General features: G+C 53.4%; 7 protein-coding genes across 7 annotated transcripts; 4 read left to right on the top strand and 3 right to left on the bottom strand.

Annotated features, from left to right (window-relative positions):
• Nucleotides 1–374: 374 nt before the first annotated feature.
• On the top strand, nucleotides 375–4,643 carry CKM354_000365000 (uncharacterized protein; the record flags this gene model as incomplete). Its single annotated transcript, XM_044798857.1, has 1 exon — nucleotides 375–4,643. The coding sequence occupies one exon, from the start codon at nucleotides 375–377 to the stop codon at nucleotides 4,641–4,643; it is 4,269 nt and encodes a 1,422-aa protein (XP_044654792.1).
• Nucleotides 4,644–5,161: 518 nt separating this feature from the next.
• On the bottom strand, nucleotides 5,162–7,323 carry CKM354_000364900 (uncharacterized protein; the record flags this gene model as incomplete). The annotated part of the gene is made up of 2 exons (XM_044798856.1): nucleotides 5,162–6,826; nucleotides 6,883–7,323. The coding sequence occupies 2 exons, from the start codon at nucleotides 7,321–7,323 to the stop codon at nucleotides 5,162–5,164; spliced, it is 2,106 nt and encodes a 701-aa protein (XP_044654791.1).
• Nucleotides 7,324–7,886: 563 nt separating this feature from the next.
• CKM354_000364800 (uncharacterized protein) lies at nucleotides 7,887–8,399 on the top strand (the record flags this gene model as incomplete). Its single annotated transcript, XM_044798855.1, has 1 exon — nucleotides 7,887–8,399. The coding sequence occupies one exon, from the start codon at nucleotides 7,887–7,889 to the stop codon at nucleotides 8,397–8,399; it is 513 nt and encodes a 170-aa protein (XP_044654790.1).
• A 143-nt stretch (nucleotides 8,400–8,542) lies between these two features.
• CKM354_000364700 (uncharacterized protein) lies at nucleotides 8,543–10,101 on the bottom strand (the record flags this gene model as incomplete). The annotated part of the gene is made up of 5 exons (XM_044798854.1): nucleotides 8,543–8,764; nucleotides 8,821–9,125; nucleotides 9,179–9,399; nucleotides 9,455–9,647; nucleotides 9,711–10,101. 5 exons carry the CDS (start codon nucleotides 10,099–10,101, stop codon nucleotides 8,543–8,545), a joined length of 1,332 nt encoding a protein of 443 aa, XP_044654789.1.
• A 409-nt stretch (nucleotides 10,102–10,510) lies between these two features.
• CKM354_000364600 (uncharacterized protein) lies at nucleotides 10,511–11,938 on the bottom strand (the record flags this gene model as incomplete). The annotated part of the gene is made up of 1 exon (XM_044798853.1): nucleotides 10,511–11,938. One exon carries the CDS (start codon nucleotides 11,936–11,938, stop codon nucleotides 10,511–10,513), a length of 1,428 nt encoding a protein of 475 aa, XP_044654788.1.
• A 463-nt stretch (nucleotides 11,939–12,401) lies between these two features.
• On the top strand, nucleotides 12,402–13,754 carry CKM354_000364500 (uncharacterized protein; the record flags this gene model as incomplete). Its single annotated transcript, XM_044798852.1, has 2 exons — nucleotides 12,402–12,806; nucleotides 12,855–13,754. 2 exons carry the CDS (start codon nucleotides 12,402–12,404, stop codon nucleotides 13,752–13,754), a joined length of 1,305 nt encoding a protein of 434 aa, XP_044654787.1.
• A 603-nt stretch (nucleotides 13,755–14,357) lies between these two features.
• CKM354_000364400 (uncharacterized protein) lies at nucleotides 14,358–16,024 on the top strand (the record flags this gene model as incomplete). Its single annotated transcript, XM_044798851.1, has 2 exons — nucleotides 14,358–15,323; nucleotides 15,380–16,024. 2 exons carry the CDS (start codon nucleotides 14,358–14,360, stop codon nucleotides 16,022–16,024), a joined length of 1,611 nt encoding a protein of 536 aa, XP_044654786.1.
• Nucleotides 16,025–16,240: the final 216 nt, after the last annotated feature.

Genomic DNA, 16,240 nt, shown 5'->3' with positions numbered 1-16,240 from the left:
CGTAGTCGCCGCTACTGCTCCTGCCGTTGTGTTGGCCATCACATCATCATACTGACGAGCGGTGTTTGCAGTACACACCTAGATATCAACAATCAAGCAAGAGCGGCAAACGAGGCCGCCCGGGCTTCGACATCCCACTGCCCGCATCCATACTTTCCCCAATCGAGATCGTCGTCCTACAGATTCCTCTCACGCGATATTACTGCGCCACCCTCACATACCAGCAGCACTACTGGGCATTCCCTCGTGGCATCTACATGACCAGCATTCGATCCTGAGGCCGCCACCGATCCGCGCGATCCCTCGAGCTCCCTCGACAGCTTTCTGGCTGCCGCCGAAGCTCTAGTCTTGACCGCGCCGGCCATCATTTCAGCATGGCAGACCCGCCAGATCAAGGTCCTCCGGGCCTATCCTCAGACAACTCCAAGGGGAGGCAGAGGGCACCCACGATAACCATCGACACTTCGAACGTGCGAAGGTCGACCGATGGGGCAAGGCCGGGCGAGGAAGAAGGCGTCGATACTGCAGATCATGGTTCCGTCTCTTCAGGTCTGCGACCCTCGGGCAATAGTGCTCATGCTACTCCAGATCTGCAAGGCAAGCAGAGCTTTGAGAGCAGAGATTCACGGCCGACGAGCCCGCATAATGTGTCTTCTCCTCAGCAATGGGGACAGTCGCCGGGAGCTTTTCTATCGGTGCCAACCGGGCGAAGTCGTGGAGGTAGCATAGACACTGAAGAGACATCTTCCGTTTCTGACACCACATACGTGAATACGCAGTCGCCTTCGGACGCTTCAAAGGCGTTCGGAGGTAGTTCTAACGCCGAAGAACACGCGGTGCTCTCGGACGAAGAAGCCCTCAAACCGGATCCTGGCACCGAGGGAGAGTTTCACCGTGAGAACAATCCGTTCGCGTTTGCGCCTGGACACTTGTCGAAATTGCTGAATCCGAAGAGCTTGGGTGCTTTCCACGCGCTAGGAGGCCTTGCTGGTTTGGAGAAAGGACTACGGACGGATCGCAACAGTGGTCTCAGTGTGGATGAGAACCATTTACAGGGCACAGTCTCTTTCGAGGAGGCCACTCATGTGGCGAGTCCCTCGTCTGACAAGACGGTGACTGAAGAGCCAGAGATGGCCGTAGGCGGCACGGACACAACCTCTGGCGCTTTCGATGACCGCAAACGCATCTTTGACGAGAACAAACTGCCGGAGAAGAGGGTCAAGAATATCTTCGAGCTGATGTGGATCGCTTACAACGACAAGGTGCTGATCGTCTTGACGGTCGCAGCTGTCATTGCTCTGTCCTTGGGTATCTACCAGGCAATCGCATACAGTACCGTCGAGTGGATCGAAGGCGTCGCAATCATTGTTGCCATCACTGTAGTCGTGATGGTAGGCGCTGTCAATGACTGGCAGAAGGAACGTCAATTCGCGAAATTGAACAAGAAGAAGGAAGCGCGCAATGTCAAAGTCGTCCGGTCAGGCAGAACTCAGGAGATCGATGTCCAAGCGATATTGGTTGGCGACATTCTCTTGGTTGAGCCCGGAGACATCCTCCCTGTCGACGGCATCTTCATAACTGGCCACGGCGTGAAATGTGACGAATCCTCGGCCACTGGAGAATCAGACATCATGAAGAAGACTGCCGCTGATGAAGTCCACCGTGCCATGGAGGCCCGCGAGCCTCTCAAGAAGCTGGATCCTTTCATGATTTCTGGCGGCAAAGTCACCGAGGGAATTGGACGCATGGTTGTCACGGCAGTTGGCACCAACTCCACGTACGGCAGGACTATGCTCTCGTTACAGGAAAGCAACGACGCAACTCCACTTCAAGCCAAGCTGAATAACCTTGCGGAATATATTGCAAAGTTGGGAAGCGCTGCTGCGTTGTTACTCTTTGTGGTCTTGCTGATCAAGTTTTTGGCTGGGCTGCCGAACAACGACAGGACTCCTGCGGACAAAGGTCAACAATTTATGAGAATCCTTATTACCGCCGTCACCATTGTCGTCGTCGCTGTTCCGGAGGGTCTTCCGTTGGCTGTCACGCTGTCCCTGGCATATGCAACCAAGCGCATGTTGAAGGACAACAATCTAGTGCGTGTACTCCGTTCTTGCGAAACGATGGGAAATGCCACTACGGTCTGCTCAGACAAGACTGGAACTCTCACGCAGAATGTCATGACTGTCGTTGCCGGCACTGTTGGTACTTCGAGTCGCTTCAGCAGTCGCGCTGGTGGTGCCGCCGATGATTCTAAACCGGATCCGAACAAGGATGTGCACGACAACGTGGACGATGTGCCGACTGCTGAATGTATCAAGTCATTGTCTCCAGCAATCAAGGACCTGTGGAAAGATAGCATCGCGATCAACTCGACCGCTTTCGAGGCCGAGGAGGAAGGAAAGCAGATCTTCGTCGGCTCAAAGACGGAAACGGCCTTGTTGGACTTCTCACGCGACTATCTAGGCATGGACCGCATCGCCACCGAGCGGAGCAACGCTGAGATTGTGCAAATGATTCCATTCGATTCTGGTCGCAAATTCATGGCCATGGTTATCAAGCGAAAGGACGCTAGCGGCTACCGATTGATTGTGAAGGGTGCCAGCGAGATCATGCTCCGTCACTGCTACTTCATCGTCCGGGATCCTACGCAAGGGCTTGAGGCGACCACCATGACTGGTGAGAACAAGGAAACATTGGAGGCTTTGATTGATGCCTATGCCTCCCGCTCTCTCCGCACCATCGGCTTTATTTATCGTGATTTCGACTCCGAGTCGTGGCCACCTCGTAATGTGAGACGCGCAGAAGACGACAGGACTCAAGCCATGATCGAGGATATCTGCAAACAGATGACATTCCTGGGTATTGTTGGCATTCAAGATCCACTACGAGCTGGAGTGCCCGACGCTGTCAAGGATTGTATCATGGCAGGCGTCTTCCCACGCATGGTCACTGGTGACAATATCCTCACTGCCAAGGCCATTGCGACAGAATGTGGCATCTTCACCGCGGGCGGTACTGCTCTCGAGGGTCCTGAGTTTAGGAGAATGTCCAAAGCAGAGCAACGCGCCATCATTCCGAAATTGCAAGTTCTCGCCCGGTCTTCGCCAGATGACAAGAAGACGTTGGTCAAGCGCCTCAAAGAGATGGGTGAGACCGTCGCCGTGACTGGTGATGGCACAAACGACGCGCCTGCGCTCAAAGCTGCAGATGTCGGCTTCGCAATGAACATCGCTGGCACAGAGGTCGCAAAGGAGGCATCCGACATTATCCTCATGGACGACAACTTCACTTCCATCGTCAAGGCACTCATGTGGGGTCGTGCTGTCAATGATGCTGTCCGGAAATTCCTACAGTTTCAGATTACCGTCAACATTACGGCTGTCCTGCTCGCATTTATTAGCGCGGTGTCAAACGCAGAAGAAGAGTCCGTTCTCACCGCTGTACAGCTGCTGTGGATCAATCTGATCATGGATACAATGGCCGCTCTCGCTCTTGCCACCGACCCGCCTAGCAGACAGATTCTAAACCGCAAGCCAGATCCTAAATCGGCACCACTATTCTCGGTCACTATGTGGAAGATGATCATTGGACAAGCCATTTACCAGCTTACTGTGACCTTGATACTCTATTTTGCTGGGCCGAGCATATTGGACTACGAAGGCGAACTGGAGCATCGTCAACACAGGACTCTCGTCTTCAACACATTTACCTGGATGCAGATTTTCAACGCCTTGAACAATCGTCGCCTCGATAACCGCTTCAATGTCTTCGAAGGACTGACACGCAATCTGTTCTTTGTCGGAATATTCCTGGTCATGATTGGTGGTCAAGTGCTCATCATCTTCGTTGGTGGATGGAACGCCTTCAACGCCGAGCGTCAGACTGGCAGCCAATGGGGCATTGCATTAGTGCTGGGTGTCCTATCGCTTCCCGTCGGCGTAATAGTCCGGCTCTTCCCCGATGAAATCGCTGCTAAGCTCGTGCCACCCTTCATCAAGAACTGGTCGCGGAAGAGACAAGACAAGAAGAATCTCATGATCACGGATGAAGAAGGTGCCCAGAATCCATTCGAGTTCAATCAAGCACTCTACGAGATCAAGGAAGAGTTGGCTTGGCTCAAGAAGTACAAGGGAGGTCGCATCAACAGTCTCAAATTCGCCGTCACTCATCCGAAGGAGACTTTCATGCACAGCCGTAGTCCGAGCCGTAGCCGTGCGAGCTCTAGCCTACCAAGAACGCCAAACAACGAACCAGAGGATCAAGATGGACACTCACCTGCTCCTCCTACTCCAGACTCGCGTCGCAAACGTGGTCGCTCACGATCGAACTCTGCTTTTGCTGGCGCAGCCATGGCAGGTATTGTCGCCGGCTCGATTGCTGGTGGTTGGTCACCAATCGAGCGGAGAGAGGGCGACAACGACAGTCTGCGGTTCGGTCGCGAACGTTCGAAGAGCGATCTGAGTAAAGAATACCGCCTCGAAACACACCCAGAGACATCGAACAAAGATGAAGTGGTTGTGAAGGAGACGCCGGCCAACACGCAGCATCCTCCCAGTCAGCAAGACGGCACCACACCTCGATTTCCACAAGGCCCGTACAGCGGAGAGCCTAGTTCTGCGAAGAAAGATGATACCGCGCCTTGAAACACTCGGTGATGGACCACAGTACACAAACACCGACAGGCCTACGAGCCTCCCCAGCGATCCCGCCGCATCGATTTCATAAAGCCGTGCCGAGAGCACAACTCCGCGCCGCGAAGAGGCATTTCCAGGACACTCCAATGCCACCGGTGCAGATGCCTGGCTCGGATTGCAAGCACAAATTTGTTTCCTTAGCATAGCGAAACAGACAACAGAGCAAACCGATGGGAAGCCAGCAGTCTGGCGGCCCTTAGACCCATCATCACATGTCGGGCTCAGGATATAGAGGAAGGCCTTGTACGGAAGGGCAACATGATCGTCATCACTGCTCACAGGTGTTGGGCACGGAGATGCCAGAAATGTGTGCATATCATTTGTATAAAAGAACAAGAAACTCTTGCAGAGGCTCCTATTGAAACTGATCTCACGTTCCGTTTAACCCTCTTCCCTGTATATGCCTCGCAATTTCTGGTAAATGTTGACATAACGTCGACGATGAAATGCTTCTCCACGCACACCGATCATGAGTTCGCAATCTCAATGACCCTCTTCGCAGCATCCTCAAATTTATCGAATGCATCCAAGCCTAACCCAGACTCGGCAATTGTCTTTTGTCCCACTTCCTCATTCGTGCCTCGTATCCGTACGACGACGGGAATATTCTTCATATCCACCTCTTTAAAAGCCAGTAAAATTCCATTCGCGATCATGCCTCCGTCTGTGAGACCACCAAAAATATTCACAAAGATGACTTTGACGCGAGGATCTTGTAGAATGAGTTCGAAGCTCTTCTTCACTGTCTCGGAGGTGGCTTTGCCGCCGGTGTCGAGGAAATTTGTGGCTGAGCCGCCATGTAGTCGAAGAGCGTCGACAGTGTTCATTGCCAGACCGGCTCCGTTGACCAGTGTACCAATTTTGGCGTCTGGGTCGTCAAATTTCACGTATACGATGCCGTCCTTTTCCGCTTCGACTTCTTCGGGGACTTCCTGGTCTTTTTGTCGTAGCCGATGAATGTCTTCTTGTCGTTTTGTGCTGCGGTATGCGGCGTCGTCGAACATGAGAGTTAGGGAGGGTTGGTGCAGCTTGAGATTCCCGGAGCCGCCGATGGAGAGGCAACCGGAGAGGATGATGGCTTCCTTTTCTGTGTACATTTTGGCGAGGGAGGTGATGAGTTGGGTGATTTGTTGACGAGCGGTTTGTTGAGATCCGATTTGGAGGTAGTCGACTGCAGAAGCAATAAGCGATTCAGAGGGGCCTTCTCGCCAATCGTAGGGGAAGCGCTTGACGCGGGCGTCGATTGTGGAAGGGTCGGCAGTGGGTGCGACGGCGATGCAGGGGCAGCGTTCGGTTCGATCGACGATGATGCCTACATAGTAGCCGTCTTTGGGAGCCTCATCGAGTGCGAGGGTGACACCCTGGATCTTGGAGAGGTAGGGGAAGAGTGGGACTGGCGTGAGCTCGGGAGCGATGTGCAGTCCACGTTGCTGTTGTGTCTGTTGTCGTGGGCGGAGAACTGGACCTGATCGGGCTGATGCTGGACTTCGACGCAGGGTGTGATATCCGCGCTTCTGTGTAGCCTGGGCGTTCTGTTGAATTTTATTCACGTCGCGGCCGCTTTGCGACAAGAGTGTTTTCATGATGCCGCCAAAGTTTTCAGGATGGTCGATCATGGTCGCACCAGCCTCCTTGAGCACACTGTACTTCTCGTGAGAGTCGTGCTCACCCCGAGCTGCCCATGCACCTGCGTGTCCCATTACGGTGTTTGGTCTTGCACACTTGCCGCCGACAAGGGCTGCAATGGGCTTGGGGTTTTTCTCTCGCTTTAGATAGTCCTTAATCCAATCTGCTGCGTCTTCTTCTGCCTTGCCTCCAACTTCTCCAATCAGAACGATGCCTTCAGTCTCATCGTCCTTCTCGAAGACCCTAAGAGCATCCACAAGATTGGTACCTGCCACGATATCGCCGCCCATGCCAATTACCAGACTTTGGCCAAGACCTGCTCTTGTGATGGAGGCAACCGCTTCGTAGGAAAGAGTGCCAGACTTTGCAGCAATACCAATGTGACCTGGAGCAAATGTAGGCAGTGGCTGGAACCCGATTCTGCAAAATCCAATTGGTGCAATGATTCCTGGTGCGTTGGCACCGACCAGTCTCGACTTGGACTGGGTCTTCAATATACTAGCAACCTGTGGGATGTCAACCGATGTGTCAGGAGTCGACCCGTGCTCATGCTCATGCTCACCCTCATCATGTCATGCACGGGGATGTGCTCAGCAACAGAAACAATCAGCGGGATCTCAGCCTCAATGGCATCTTCAATGGCTTTCGCACATTGCGAAGCTGCCACAAAGACTGCTGTGGCGTCTGGCTTGAGCTGCTCTTTGGCTTTCTTCATATCTGGCAGCAGAGGGAGACCAATGTGCTCGCCCTCCTTGCCAGGCGTCACACCACCAACGATGTTGGTGCCATATGCTAAGCTGTCCTTTGCGTTTCCCGTGGCAACTCGCCCTGTGAAGCCCTGGTACATGACACGCGTGTGCTTGCCAATCTTGAGATTGTGCACGGTGTCATCGTAGGAAGCTCTCAGCGGCGAGCTCGAGAAGGATCTTGTGGAGCTCCGCGGTATACATCGTGTCGTCTGTGTGAGACGTGAAGCTCGCGAGCTTCTGACAGCCGTGGCCATGACGTTACACAGCTTCTGTCTGCCGCGGCGCGCGAAGTGAATGAGTGATGCTTGAGGAGAAGAAATGAGGATGGAGAGGAGAGAGAGGTCGAGAGGGTGCACAAGGGGCCGTGTCTCATTGAGCCGCACACGACATCATGGTCCAGTTTGCTTTTATACCAGTTTACCGACAACCGCGTCGACGTGAAGCTTGCCGGGAATAATTTCATCGCCGGGAATGCCGACATCGGCAGCCAGCAGCAGACGTGCTGGCGTGCAGCTCCTGCCTGTTCCTGAACGCAGCGACATTGCCTCGACGCGGGTGCTGGGAATAATGACAAGTCCGGAGGCGGAGCATTGCTGTTGAAAATCAACCGTGCCTTCCCTGTTCAATGTCGTTGTTGCTGCTGTTCCTCTGCTCCTGCACGTCAAGAATGACGTCGCCTCCATTGCTCCTGCTTTCCCCAGCTTTCGGCGCGACCCGCAGCAAACACAAAAAGATCTAGATTGCCATGTGCGCTGGTGCGTTGCGTTCAAGCTTGCTGACCGACATAGGCTCCACTGGCATTGCTCCTGCACACCTCATGTCTCCCACCAACGTCGCTGAGTCGCTCGGCAAGCTTCAGATCGCCGACAACATCAAGTCGCGCAAGCCCGGGCCCACCGAGTCATGGGAGGATGAGGTGGATGCCGCTGCAGACGAGAACGAGGACAATGGGGCCTCCAGCCCCGTCCACCCGACCACTGCCAACCTGCCGGGCCCTCCGCCACCGACACCCTCCTCGCCCACTGATGCAAAGCAGCGTGAATTCAACTATCAAAACTTTGGCCCTCTAGGCTTGGAGAGCCCACCTCAGAGCACCTCCCCTCTTGGCAGTGCGACCCCAGAGCGAAGGCCGGAAAAGACCACCGCGGTCGCTTCACGACTCATCGCCGCTGGGCTGGGGCAGAGAGCACCGAAACGCACTCCAGAACAGCGGGAGTATGATCAGGCGATGAAGGTGCAGGAGAAGAAGAAACGCGATCAGGCCAAGGCAGAGGAAGAGCGGAAGCAACGAGAGGCAGAGGCCGCGAAGAAAGCCATCTGGGACGACTAGCACTGTCGGCCGCATTCAACATCGATATATTGTACAAAGCACAGTTGTGGGCAAAAGATCAACATGTGGGATAGCATAGCAGGGAAGCATATTATGGCATCTGGGATGTATCTACTGGCACTTTTCTGCCTGATACACGACTTCTACAACTTGGAGCCGGGCGTCATCATAAGCTCCTTGAGCTTCCGCTCATAATTCTTGCCCAATTGTCGGACCATGAGATCAAGCATGACATCTTCGCTGCCGCCAGGCACGCGGTTGCCGTTGACTTCTCTCCACATTCTCTCTGCAATCTCACCCTGGCCGGAGCGAGTGTAACCATTTCCTCCGAAGAGTAACACGGCACAGTCGGCACACTCTTTCAACTGCAAAAATTAGCACACTTTCGGCTATTACACTGCACGCTCTGGAGTGGACTTACCACCATGGCCGCATTCGCCTTTGCTCCTGCCGTCAAGCCTCCGAGCTCGCGGTCCGCATCTTCCTTCTTCATTTTCGTCATCTGGAATATGAACTGTTCGATCCAAGCTTGCTGCGATTCGAGCAGAAGTCCTGCCTTGGCCAAGCGATGCCGGACGACTGGCTGCTCGAAAAGTGTCTTCCCGAACGCTTCTCGCTTGAGCACATACCCGAATGCCGAGCCAAGCGCTACACGAGCCTGTCGTGTTGCGCCGATAGCAATACTGAGGCGCTCATGGTTGAAGTTGGTCATGATGTACAGCATTCCTGACAATATATCAGCAAAACATTCGCAGACACAGTCAGAGAACACGTCTTACCTTTCCCCTCTTCACCGATGAGGTTTTCGACGGGCACTTCAACGTCGTCAAGTTCGATAAAGGTCGTGCCAGCACTGATCTGTCCTGAAACCTTCAATCGCCTCATCTCGACACCCTTGTGCCCCTTCAGAGGAACCACCAGGAGCGATAGACCCGCTGCTCCGGGCCCTCCGGTGCGCACAGCCATACACGCGTTGTCGCTCCAGAACCCGTTTGTGATCCTGGAAGCGTCAAGATCAGAAGCACTTTCCGGATCGAAGAATTGCTCCGACTCACCATTTCTTCGTGCCGTTAACGATGAACTTCTTGCCATCCTTGCTCCTGACCGCGGTGGTGCGGATGTTCGCAACATCAGAGCCAGCATCTGGCTCTGTAATGGCAATACATGTGCGTTTTCTTCCGGTCAGAAGATCAGGCAAGAACTTCTTCTTCAATTGCTCGTTTCCAAACTTGATAATCGGTGGCACACCTTTTCAGTCCATCGTCAGTCCGGCATTTCACGGCAAATTCCTAGGACCCATCATGATCTTACCAAACGCCATTCCCGTGGTCAAACTACCACTAGGCCCCGCCAATCCAGACGAAATCAGCTCATCTCCATAGATATAATTATGCCAATTCGTGAAGTCTTCCACTTTCGTGCCCAATATATCGTAGATCCCTGCTGCATGCAGTTCTTTAACTGGCAGGGGTGCAGGCAGAGAGGGAATCAACATGTTGTGTTTGGAAAATGTCTCAAAGACGTGTGCCGGGATGGTTTCCTCTTTCTCCCAATCCCAAGCATGTTGTGTCAAATGCTCTTGGATAAAAGAGTGGCATTTCTCTTGCCATTGCTTCAGTTCTGGTGTAAGCCAGAAACTTGGGAGACCATTCTTCCACGGTGGTTCGGCGAAGGGCACGGCGACTTGGGTTTTGGCTGTCATGTTGCGCGTTTCTGCTTTCGTTGCGATATCGATTGATGGGGAGTTTGTGATGAGAAAATTGAAGAAATGTCTATAGCGACCGGGATGGTGATGTAGACTTTCGCAACGTGGAATCACAGGTGCTGTACTTCTGATTGCCGCCGACTCTCGACTGCAGAGTCGGTAGCCAGACCATGGCCTCGGATAGCTGTGGGGCTGAGAGAAGCAGGGTTCACGCTATCCGAGGAGCTTTACTACGTTTGTGGGGAGATCTGGGGTCTCGATTATTATTTCCGTGTCAGCCTAGTCTCCGGCATCGCTTGCACATGAAAGCAATTCGTGAACTTTTATGAAAACTATGCAAAATGGGTGAGTTGTTTCATACTTGATGACCGGATATCATTTGCATGCAATGGCTATAAATTCCAACTTATGAGTAGTGGGGTAATTGCTGTTTATCTGCTTCTTCAGTGCTGGCGGCATGTGTGCCATTTGTTCCGCCTTTCTTGAGATTGGCCTTGCCTGGCCAGTGCGGCTTCAATGGCTCCCAGGACTCTGCATTGTAATCCTCCTGCACTTTCTTGCACTGCTTTAGACCCCACTCCGTAACGCCGACCATCAAAGACGATTCGAACATGAAAGCCATGCTGTTGTCACCCACCTTTGCTGGCTTCAGCTCCACATTACTCGCTTTCTCGTGTGTCGATGCATCTGGTCCATGCGCACTCATCACGTTGTGCAGAGAGGCACCTGCAGGCTGGAATCCACCGCCGGTCTTCGCGTCATACTGGCCGTGAATGAGGCCCATGAATTCAGACATAGTATTGCGGTGGTACCACGGCGGGCGGAAGGTGTCTTCGGCGACCAGCCATCGAGGTGGGAATATGACAAAGTCTGCCACAGCTGTGCCAGGGTGGTCGGACTGAGCCGTCAAGACAGTGAAGATGCTGGGATCTGGGTGGTCGTAGGATATCGAGCCAATGGTGTTGAACCGTCCTAGGTCGTACTTGTATGGGTAGTAATTGCCGTGCCATGCAACGACATCGAACGGAGTGTGATTTTGCTTAGCCGCGAAGAGTGTCCCTGAGAATTTGGCAAAGAGTGTGTGCTCATTCTCGGTGTCCTCGTCGAAGGCGGCGACTGGAGCTTGAAAGTCGCGTGCATTCGCGAGACCATTGGAGCCAATGGGCCCGAGGTCTGGCAGCTCAAAGTGGCCTTGGTAGAGCTCAAGGACGAAGCCACGGACAGGACCGTCGGGCAGCGTTATGCGGTGTCGAATGCCTCTCGGAATTACGCAAATCTCATTAGGCCTCACCAGGAGTTTGCCCAACTCAGTCTGGATATCCAGAGCACCATGCTGCGGCACAATCAGAAGATCGCCGTCTGCGCTGTAGAAAGCGTGTCTCTCGTCCATGTCCTTGCCTGCAGCATAGATGAGAATGCCCAAGCCGGTCTTCATTGTTGGATCCCCCGCTCCCGCCACCAACTTGAGGCTGTGTATCCAATCGACAGTCTCATCTAGGTCGAAGGGGTTCCATCGAAGCTGATTGGGGATCTGATGCCATTTGGCATCTCGCAGCCCACCAGGGTTCAGGTCGTACGAAGAGCTCTCTCGAGGCTCGAAGTTGGAGTGTGCGCTCGCGGGGAGGATGCGATACAGCCAGGACTGCTTGTTTTCGTGTCGTGGTGCGGTAAATGCTGTGCCGGACAGCTTCTCGTTGTATAGACCGTATGCCGGCTTCTGAGGGTTGTTGGCGCCGACAGGCAGAGCGCCATCGACTGCCTCCGTCTCGTGGTAGCAGCCGAAGCCGTTCTGGTACCTGTACTTCTCGGCGCGATTGAACTGTGTGACGGGCATGGTGGTGACGATGGAGAGGAGGAAATGAGGTACTTGCCTGAGAACGACGGGACTACAACTGCGTCGCTCTTATGGCAGGCAGTGCTGACCGAAAGTCCCGCGCAACAGCTCCAGCTCAGCATTCCGTGATGCAATTCCGCCTACAAAAGGTTACCGCAGGCTCATCGTGCAAGTGTCAACTTTCGATGTGCCAGGGTTCGATCTCGGGTTAAGCGCGACGGGCGGCCGCTTTCCGCGCGCAACATTGCGCCAAAGCCATCAGTAGCCATCGACACCACCGTCGTCCATAAGTTGGGAGCAAGATGCCCTGCCAACGCGCTGTCATTAGCTTTGCCACTGGGTCTGGTTGCTACAGCTTTGAGCACACGGCGAGAGCTCCCGCAGCTCCTGATCATCCTCCCTGAGCCGCATCTCGTCCCCCGCCTCCACCCTCACCAACAAACTGGCCAAGATACGCTCCATCATGGCGCCTCTCAAGAGTTGGCTCCAGATTGACCCCTTGAGTCATTTCTCCATGCACAACATTCCGTTCGGAATCATATCGACACAGTCTTCGAAGCAACCGCGACCTGCCATTGCCATTGGGGATCATGCATTGGACCTTCACGCTTTCACAGAAGGGAATGGCTTCGCCAAGCTTTCTGCCATCCAGCCTCACCAGGCAGTCTTCTCCTCCCCAACCTTGAACGCCTTTGCGGCGCTCGGTCGTCCTGTCCACAAGGTAGTGCGTGAGTACATCCAAAGCGTGCTGCTCAGAGACGGACCATTCCCGGAAGTATTAGAACGGAACGAGGCCTTGCAGAAGCAGGCCCTTCTTCCTCTTGATCAAGTTCAGACACACTTACCTATGCAAATAGGTGACTACACGGTACGTTTGATCGTCTCTCAATGACGACCTGAGCTGAGTTTTGAGCAGGACTTCTACGCAGGCTTGAATCATGCATACAATGTCGGTGTCCTTTTCCGCGGTGCAGCGAACGCATTGCAGCCGAACTACAAGCACCTCCCCGTGGGCTACCACGGACGTGCCAGCTCTGTGGTCGTTTCTGGCACGCCCATTCGAAGGCCTACAGGACAAATACTAGCCAACCCAGCAGCTGAGAAGAAGCAGCCAATTCTCAGTCCATGCAAGAAGCTGGATATCGAGCTGGAGCTCGGCTGCTTTGTCTGCAAACCCAATCAAATGGGACAGCCCATCAGTGTTGATGACGCACCGGATCATCTATTTGGCGTGGTTCTAATGAATGACTGGTCCGCACGTGACATCCAGGCCTGGGAATATGTGCCCCTAGGTCCATTCAACTCCAAGAACTTCGGCACCACCATCTCACCTTGGGTTGTTTTGATGGATGCTCTCGAGCCGTTCAAGACTTCGGGCATCCCGAACGACACTGAACTGCTGCCATATCTTAATGAGAAAGGACGAGAGTCGCATTACAAAATCGACTTGTCGTTCGCTCTCACGCCAGCGTCTGGCGACACTACCATACTTTCTCGAACGTCAGCGACACAGCTGCTGTTCTCTTTCCCACAGATGCTCGCGCATCACACGATTGGCGGATGTCCATTCAATGTAGGTGATCTCATGGGATCTGGAACGATCAGTGGCACAACGAAAGAGGAGAAGGGAGCCTTGTTGGAGCAGACGGAGAACGGCAAGGAGGACGTGAAGCTCGTTGGTGGCGAGACTCGTAAATTCCTCGAGGATGGGGATACTGTCTCCTTGACCGGACACTGTGGGTCTGAGAACGGTGCGATCGTGGGTTTTGGCCAATGCATTGGCCGCATCGAACCTGCTCTCGACATCAAATTCTGAGCATACCTCCTAGCGATTCTAGACCCTCAAGCCCAAATACGAACTTCTTTACGAGCAAACAACTCTATCATATGCCTCCACAGTCCAGACTTCCCATTATCATCCGCATGTACCGAAGCATGGGTCTACGCACTCCTAAGCTCGTAAGTGCAGCTCGACTGCGCACGGACATGCTGTTCAGAGGAGTGCGGCGGACGAAATTCCGCGCTCGCGCCCTCGACCCGCTGTCAAGCTCCTCCACCGAACCTAATCCCCACTTTCTCACCACCTGGGGCTGTACTTGGTACTCTTGGTGCCACTTTTGAGCACCAATCATAGCAAAGATGATGTCCTGGACGGAATCAAAGGTGCGTGAAAGTGCACCATGTCCACCTTCTAGCATGGTCTATCAACATTGTTCGTACGGTTAATCGGCGACTCTCTTCCTCGATTCCGTCGTGCTTTAGTATATCAGACAACATCAATCGCTGTTCGCTACTCTGGCCATTGAGCTGCCTCGTATCCTTTCGGTCACATCAGCATCGTCTCCGTACCTGTCATTCTTGAATCCCAAAAGCAAGTGCAGACGAAGAGGCAGGAACACCTCACTTTGTCTCAGCCGTCATGGCGAACACGACAGAGCCACAAAGCATTGTCGGTCTCTTGCTGCAACCACACATACTGCCATTCTTCCTCATTGCCGCAATCTACACGGCCATCAAGATCATCGACAGAACTAATGTCCCCAAAATCAAAGGACTACCCGAGGTGCCCGGAGTTCCCATTGTCGGAAACTTGGCACAACTAGGAGACAACCATGCTGTTAACGCAATGAAGATGGCCAAAAAGCACGGCCCAGTATTTCAAGTTCGTCTGGGAAACCGCAGAGTGGTCTTCGCGAATACATTCGACAGTGTCAAGAATCTTTGGATCACGAACCAATCCGCCTTGATCAGCAGACCGACATTGCACACCTTCCACACTGTGGTCAGCTCCAGTGAGGGCTTCACAATCGGCACTAGTCCTTGGGATGAGAGTTGCAAGGCAAGGAGAAAGGCCGCTGCAACGGCATTGAACAGACCAGCAGTGGCAAGCTACATGCCCATTCTGGACTACGAATCGACCAAGTCCATCAAAGAGATGGCACATGACTCCGACTACGGCCAGCGCGATGTTGACATCAACCTGTACTTTTCCCGCTTCGCGCTCTCCACATCATTGACTCTCAACTATGGGTACAAGATTGAAGGAAACATCGATGACGAGCTGCTGAAAGAAATCGTCCACGTCGAGCGTGAGATCAGCAAATTCCGAAGCACGGCCACGAACTGGGCAGATTACATCCCTCTGATGCGACTTCTTCCAGGTGGCAACAACAAGCCACTTGAGTACAAGGCTCGTCGAGCGAAGTACATGTACAAGCTGCTCAACGGACTCAAGGAACGCATGGCGCAAGGCAAAGACAAGCCATGCATCAGCGGCCACGTCCTCAAGGACCCTGAAGCCAAACTCAGCGAAGCAGAGGTCATGTCCATTGGCCTCAGCATGGTCTCTGCCGGTCTTGACACAGTCCCAGGCAATCTCATCATGGTAAGCATTCACATATAAACCTCGAGAAAGACATCGAACTAATACTCTCTCCTCAGGGCGTCGCCTACCTCTCCTCTCCCCACGGCCAAGAAATCCAAAAGCGCGCATACGAAGAAATCCAAGCCCAATACCCCAATAACGATGCCTGGGAACGCTGCCTCGTCGAAGAGAAATGCGAATTCATCACAGCACTCGTCAAAGAGACCCTCCGCTTCTGGTCTGTGATTCCCATCTGCTTGCCCCGACGCAGCGTCAAAGACGTAAAATGGGGCAACGCCACGATCCCCGCAGGCACAGATTTCTACATGAACGCCTACGCCGCACACTACGATGACACCCACTTCAAAGACCCATATACATTCAATCCAGATCGGTACCTCACAGATAAAACCATCGATGATGCCTCTGCGACGCGAGGGACTCCTCATTACGGTTATGGCGCTGGTTCAAGAATGTGCATTGGAACACATCTGGCAAATCGGGAATTGTACACCGCCTTTTTGAAGATTATTGTCGCGTTTGAAGTTGTGGAAGCGAAAGACCCCAAGGATCGGCCAATCCTCGACGCCATGGAGTGCAATAAGCTGCCGAACGGCTTGACGATGGATCCCAAGCCCTTCAAGATTGGTCTTCGACCACGCAATCGTCAAATGCTGGACAAGTGGATCGCAGAGTCAGAGGAAAGAACGAAAGAATTGTGAGCCGTACTGATGTAGCTGATAATCCGAATGTAGAGAATTTTGTGAATAGCGAACTGAATTCGCATAGTACAATTTGATAGTTTTCATGCCATCGACTATCTGAAGAACCTCTGAAAAGGCCTTTCATTCATTCCCAAAGTGTCGATGCTGTGGACAATGCTTGTGCAACAACACACGATCGATATCGATCCCCACTACTGCTGCGGCTCTGCTAAT

The sequence above is a fragment of the Cercospora kikuchii genome (genome assembly GCF_019650295.1).
Source record: "Cercospora kikuchii DNA, contig_00002, whole genome shotgun sequence".
In the NCBI taxonomy this organism is placed as follows: domain Eukaryota; kingdom Fungi; phylum Ascomycota; class Dothideomycetes; order Mycosphaerellales; family Mycosphaerellaceae; genus Cercospora; species Cercospora kikuchii.
Note: the sequence above shows the minus strand (reverse complement) of the source record. Positions and strands in the feature narration are given on the sequence as shown.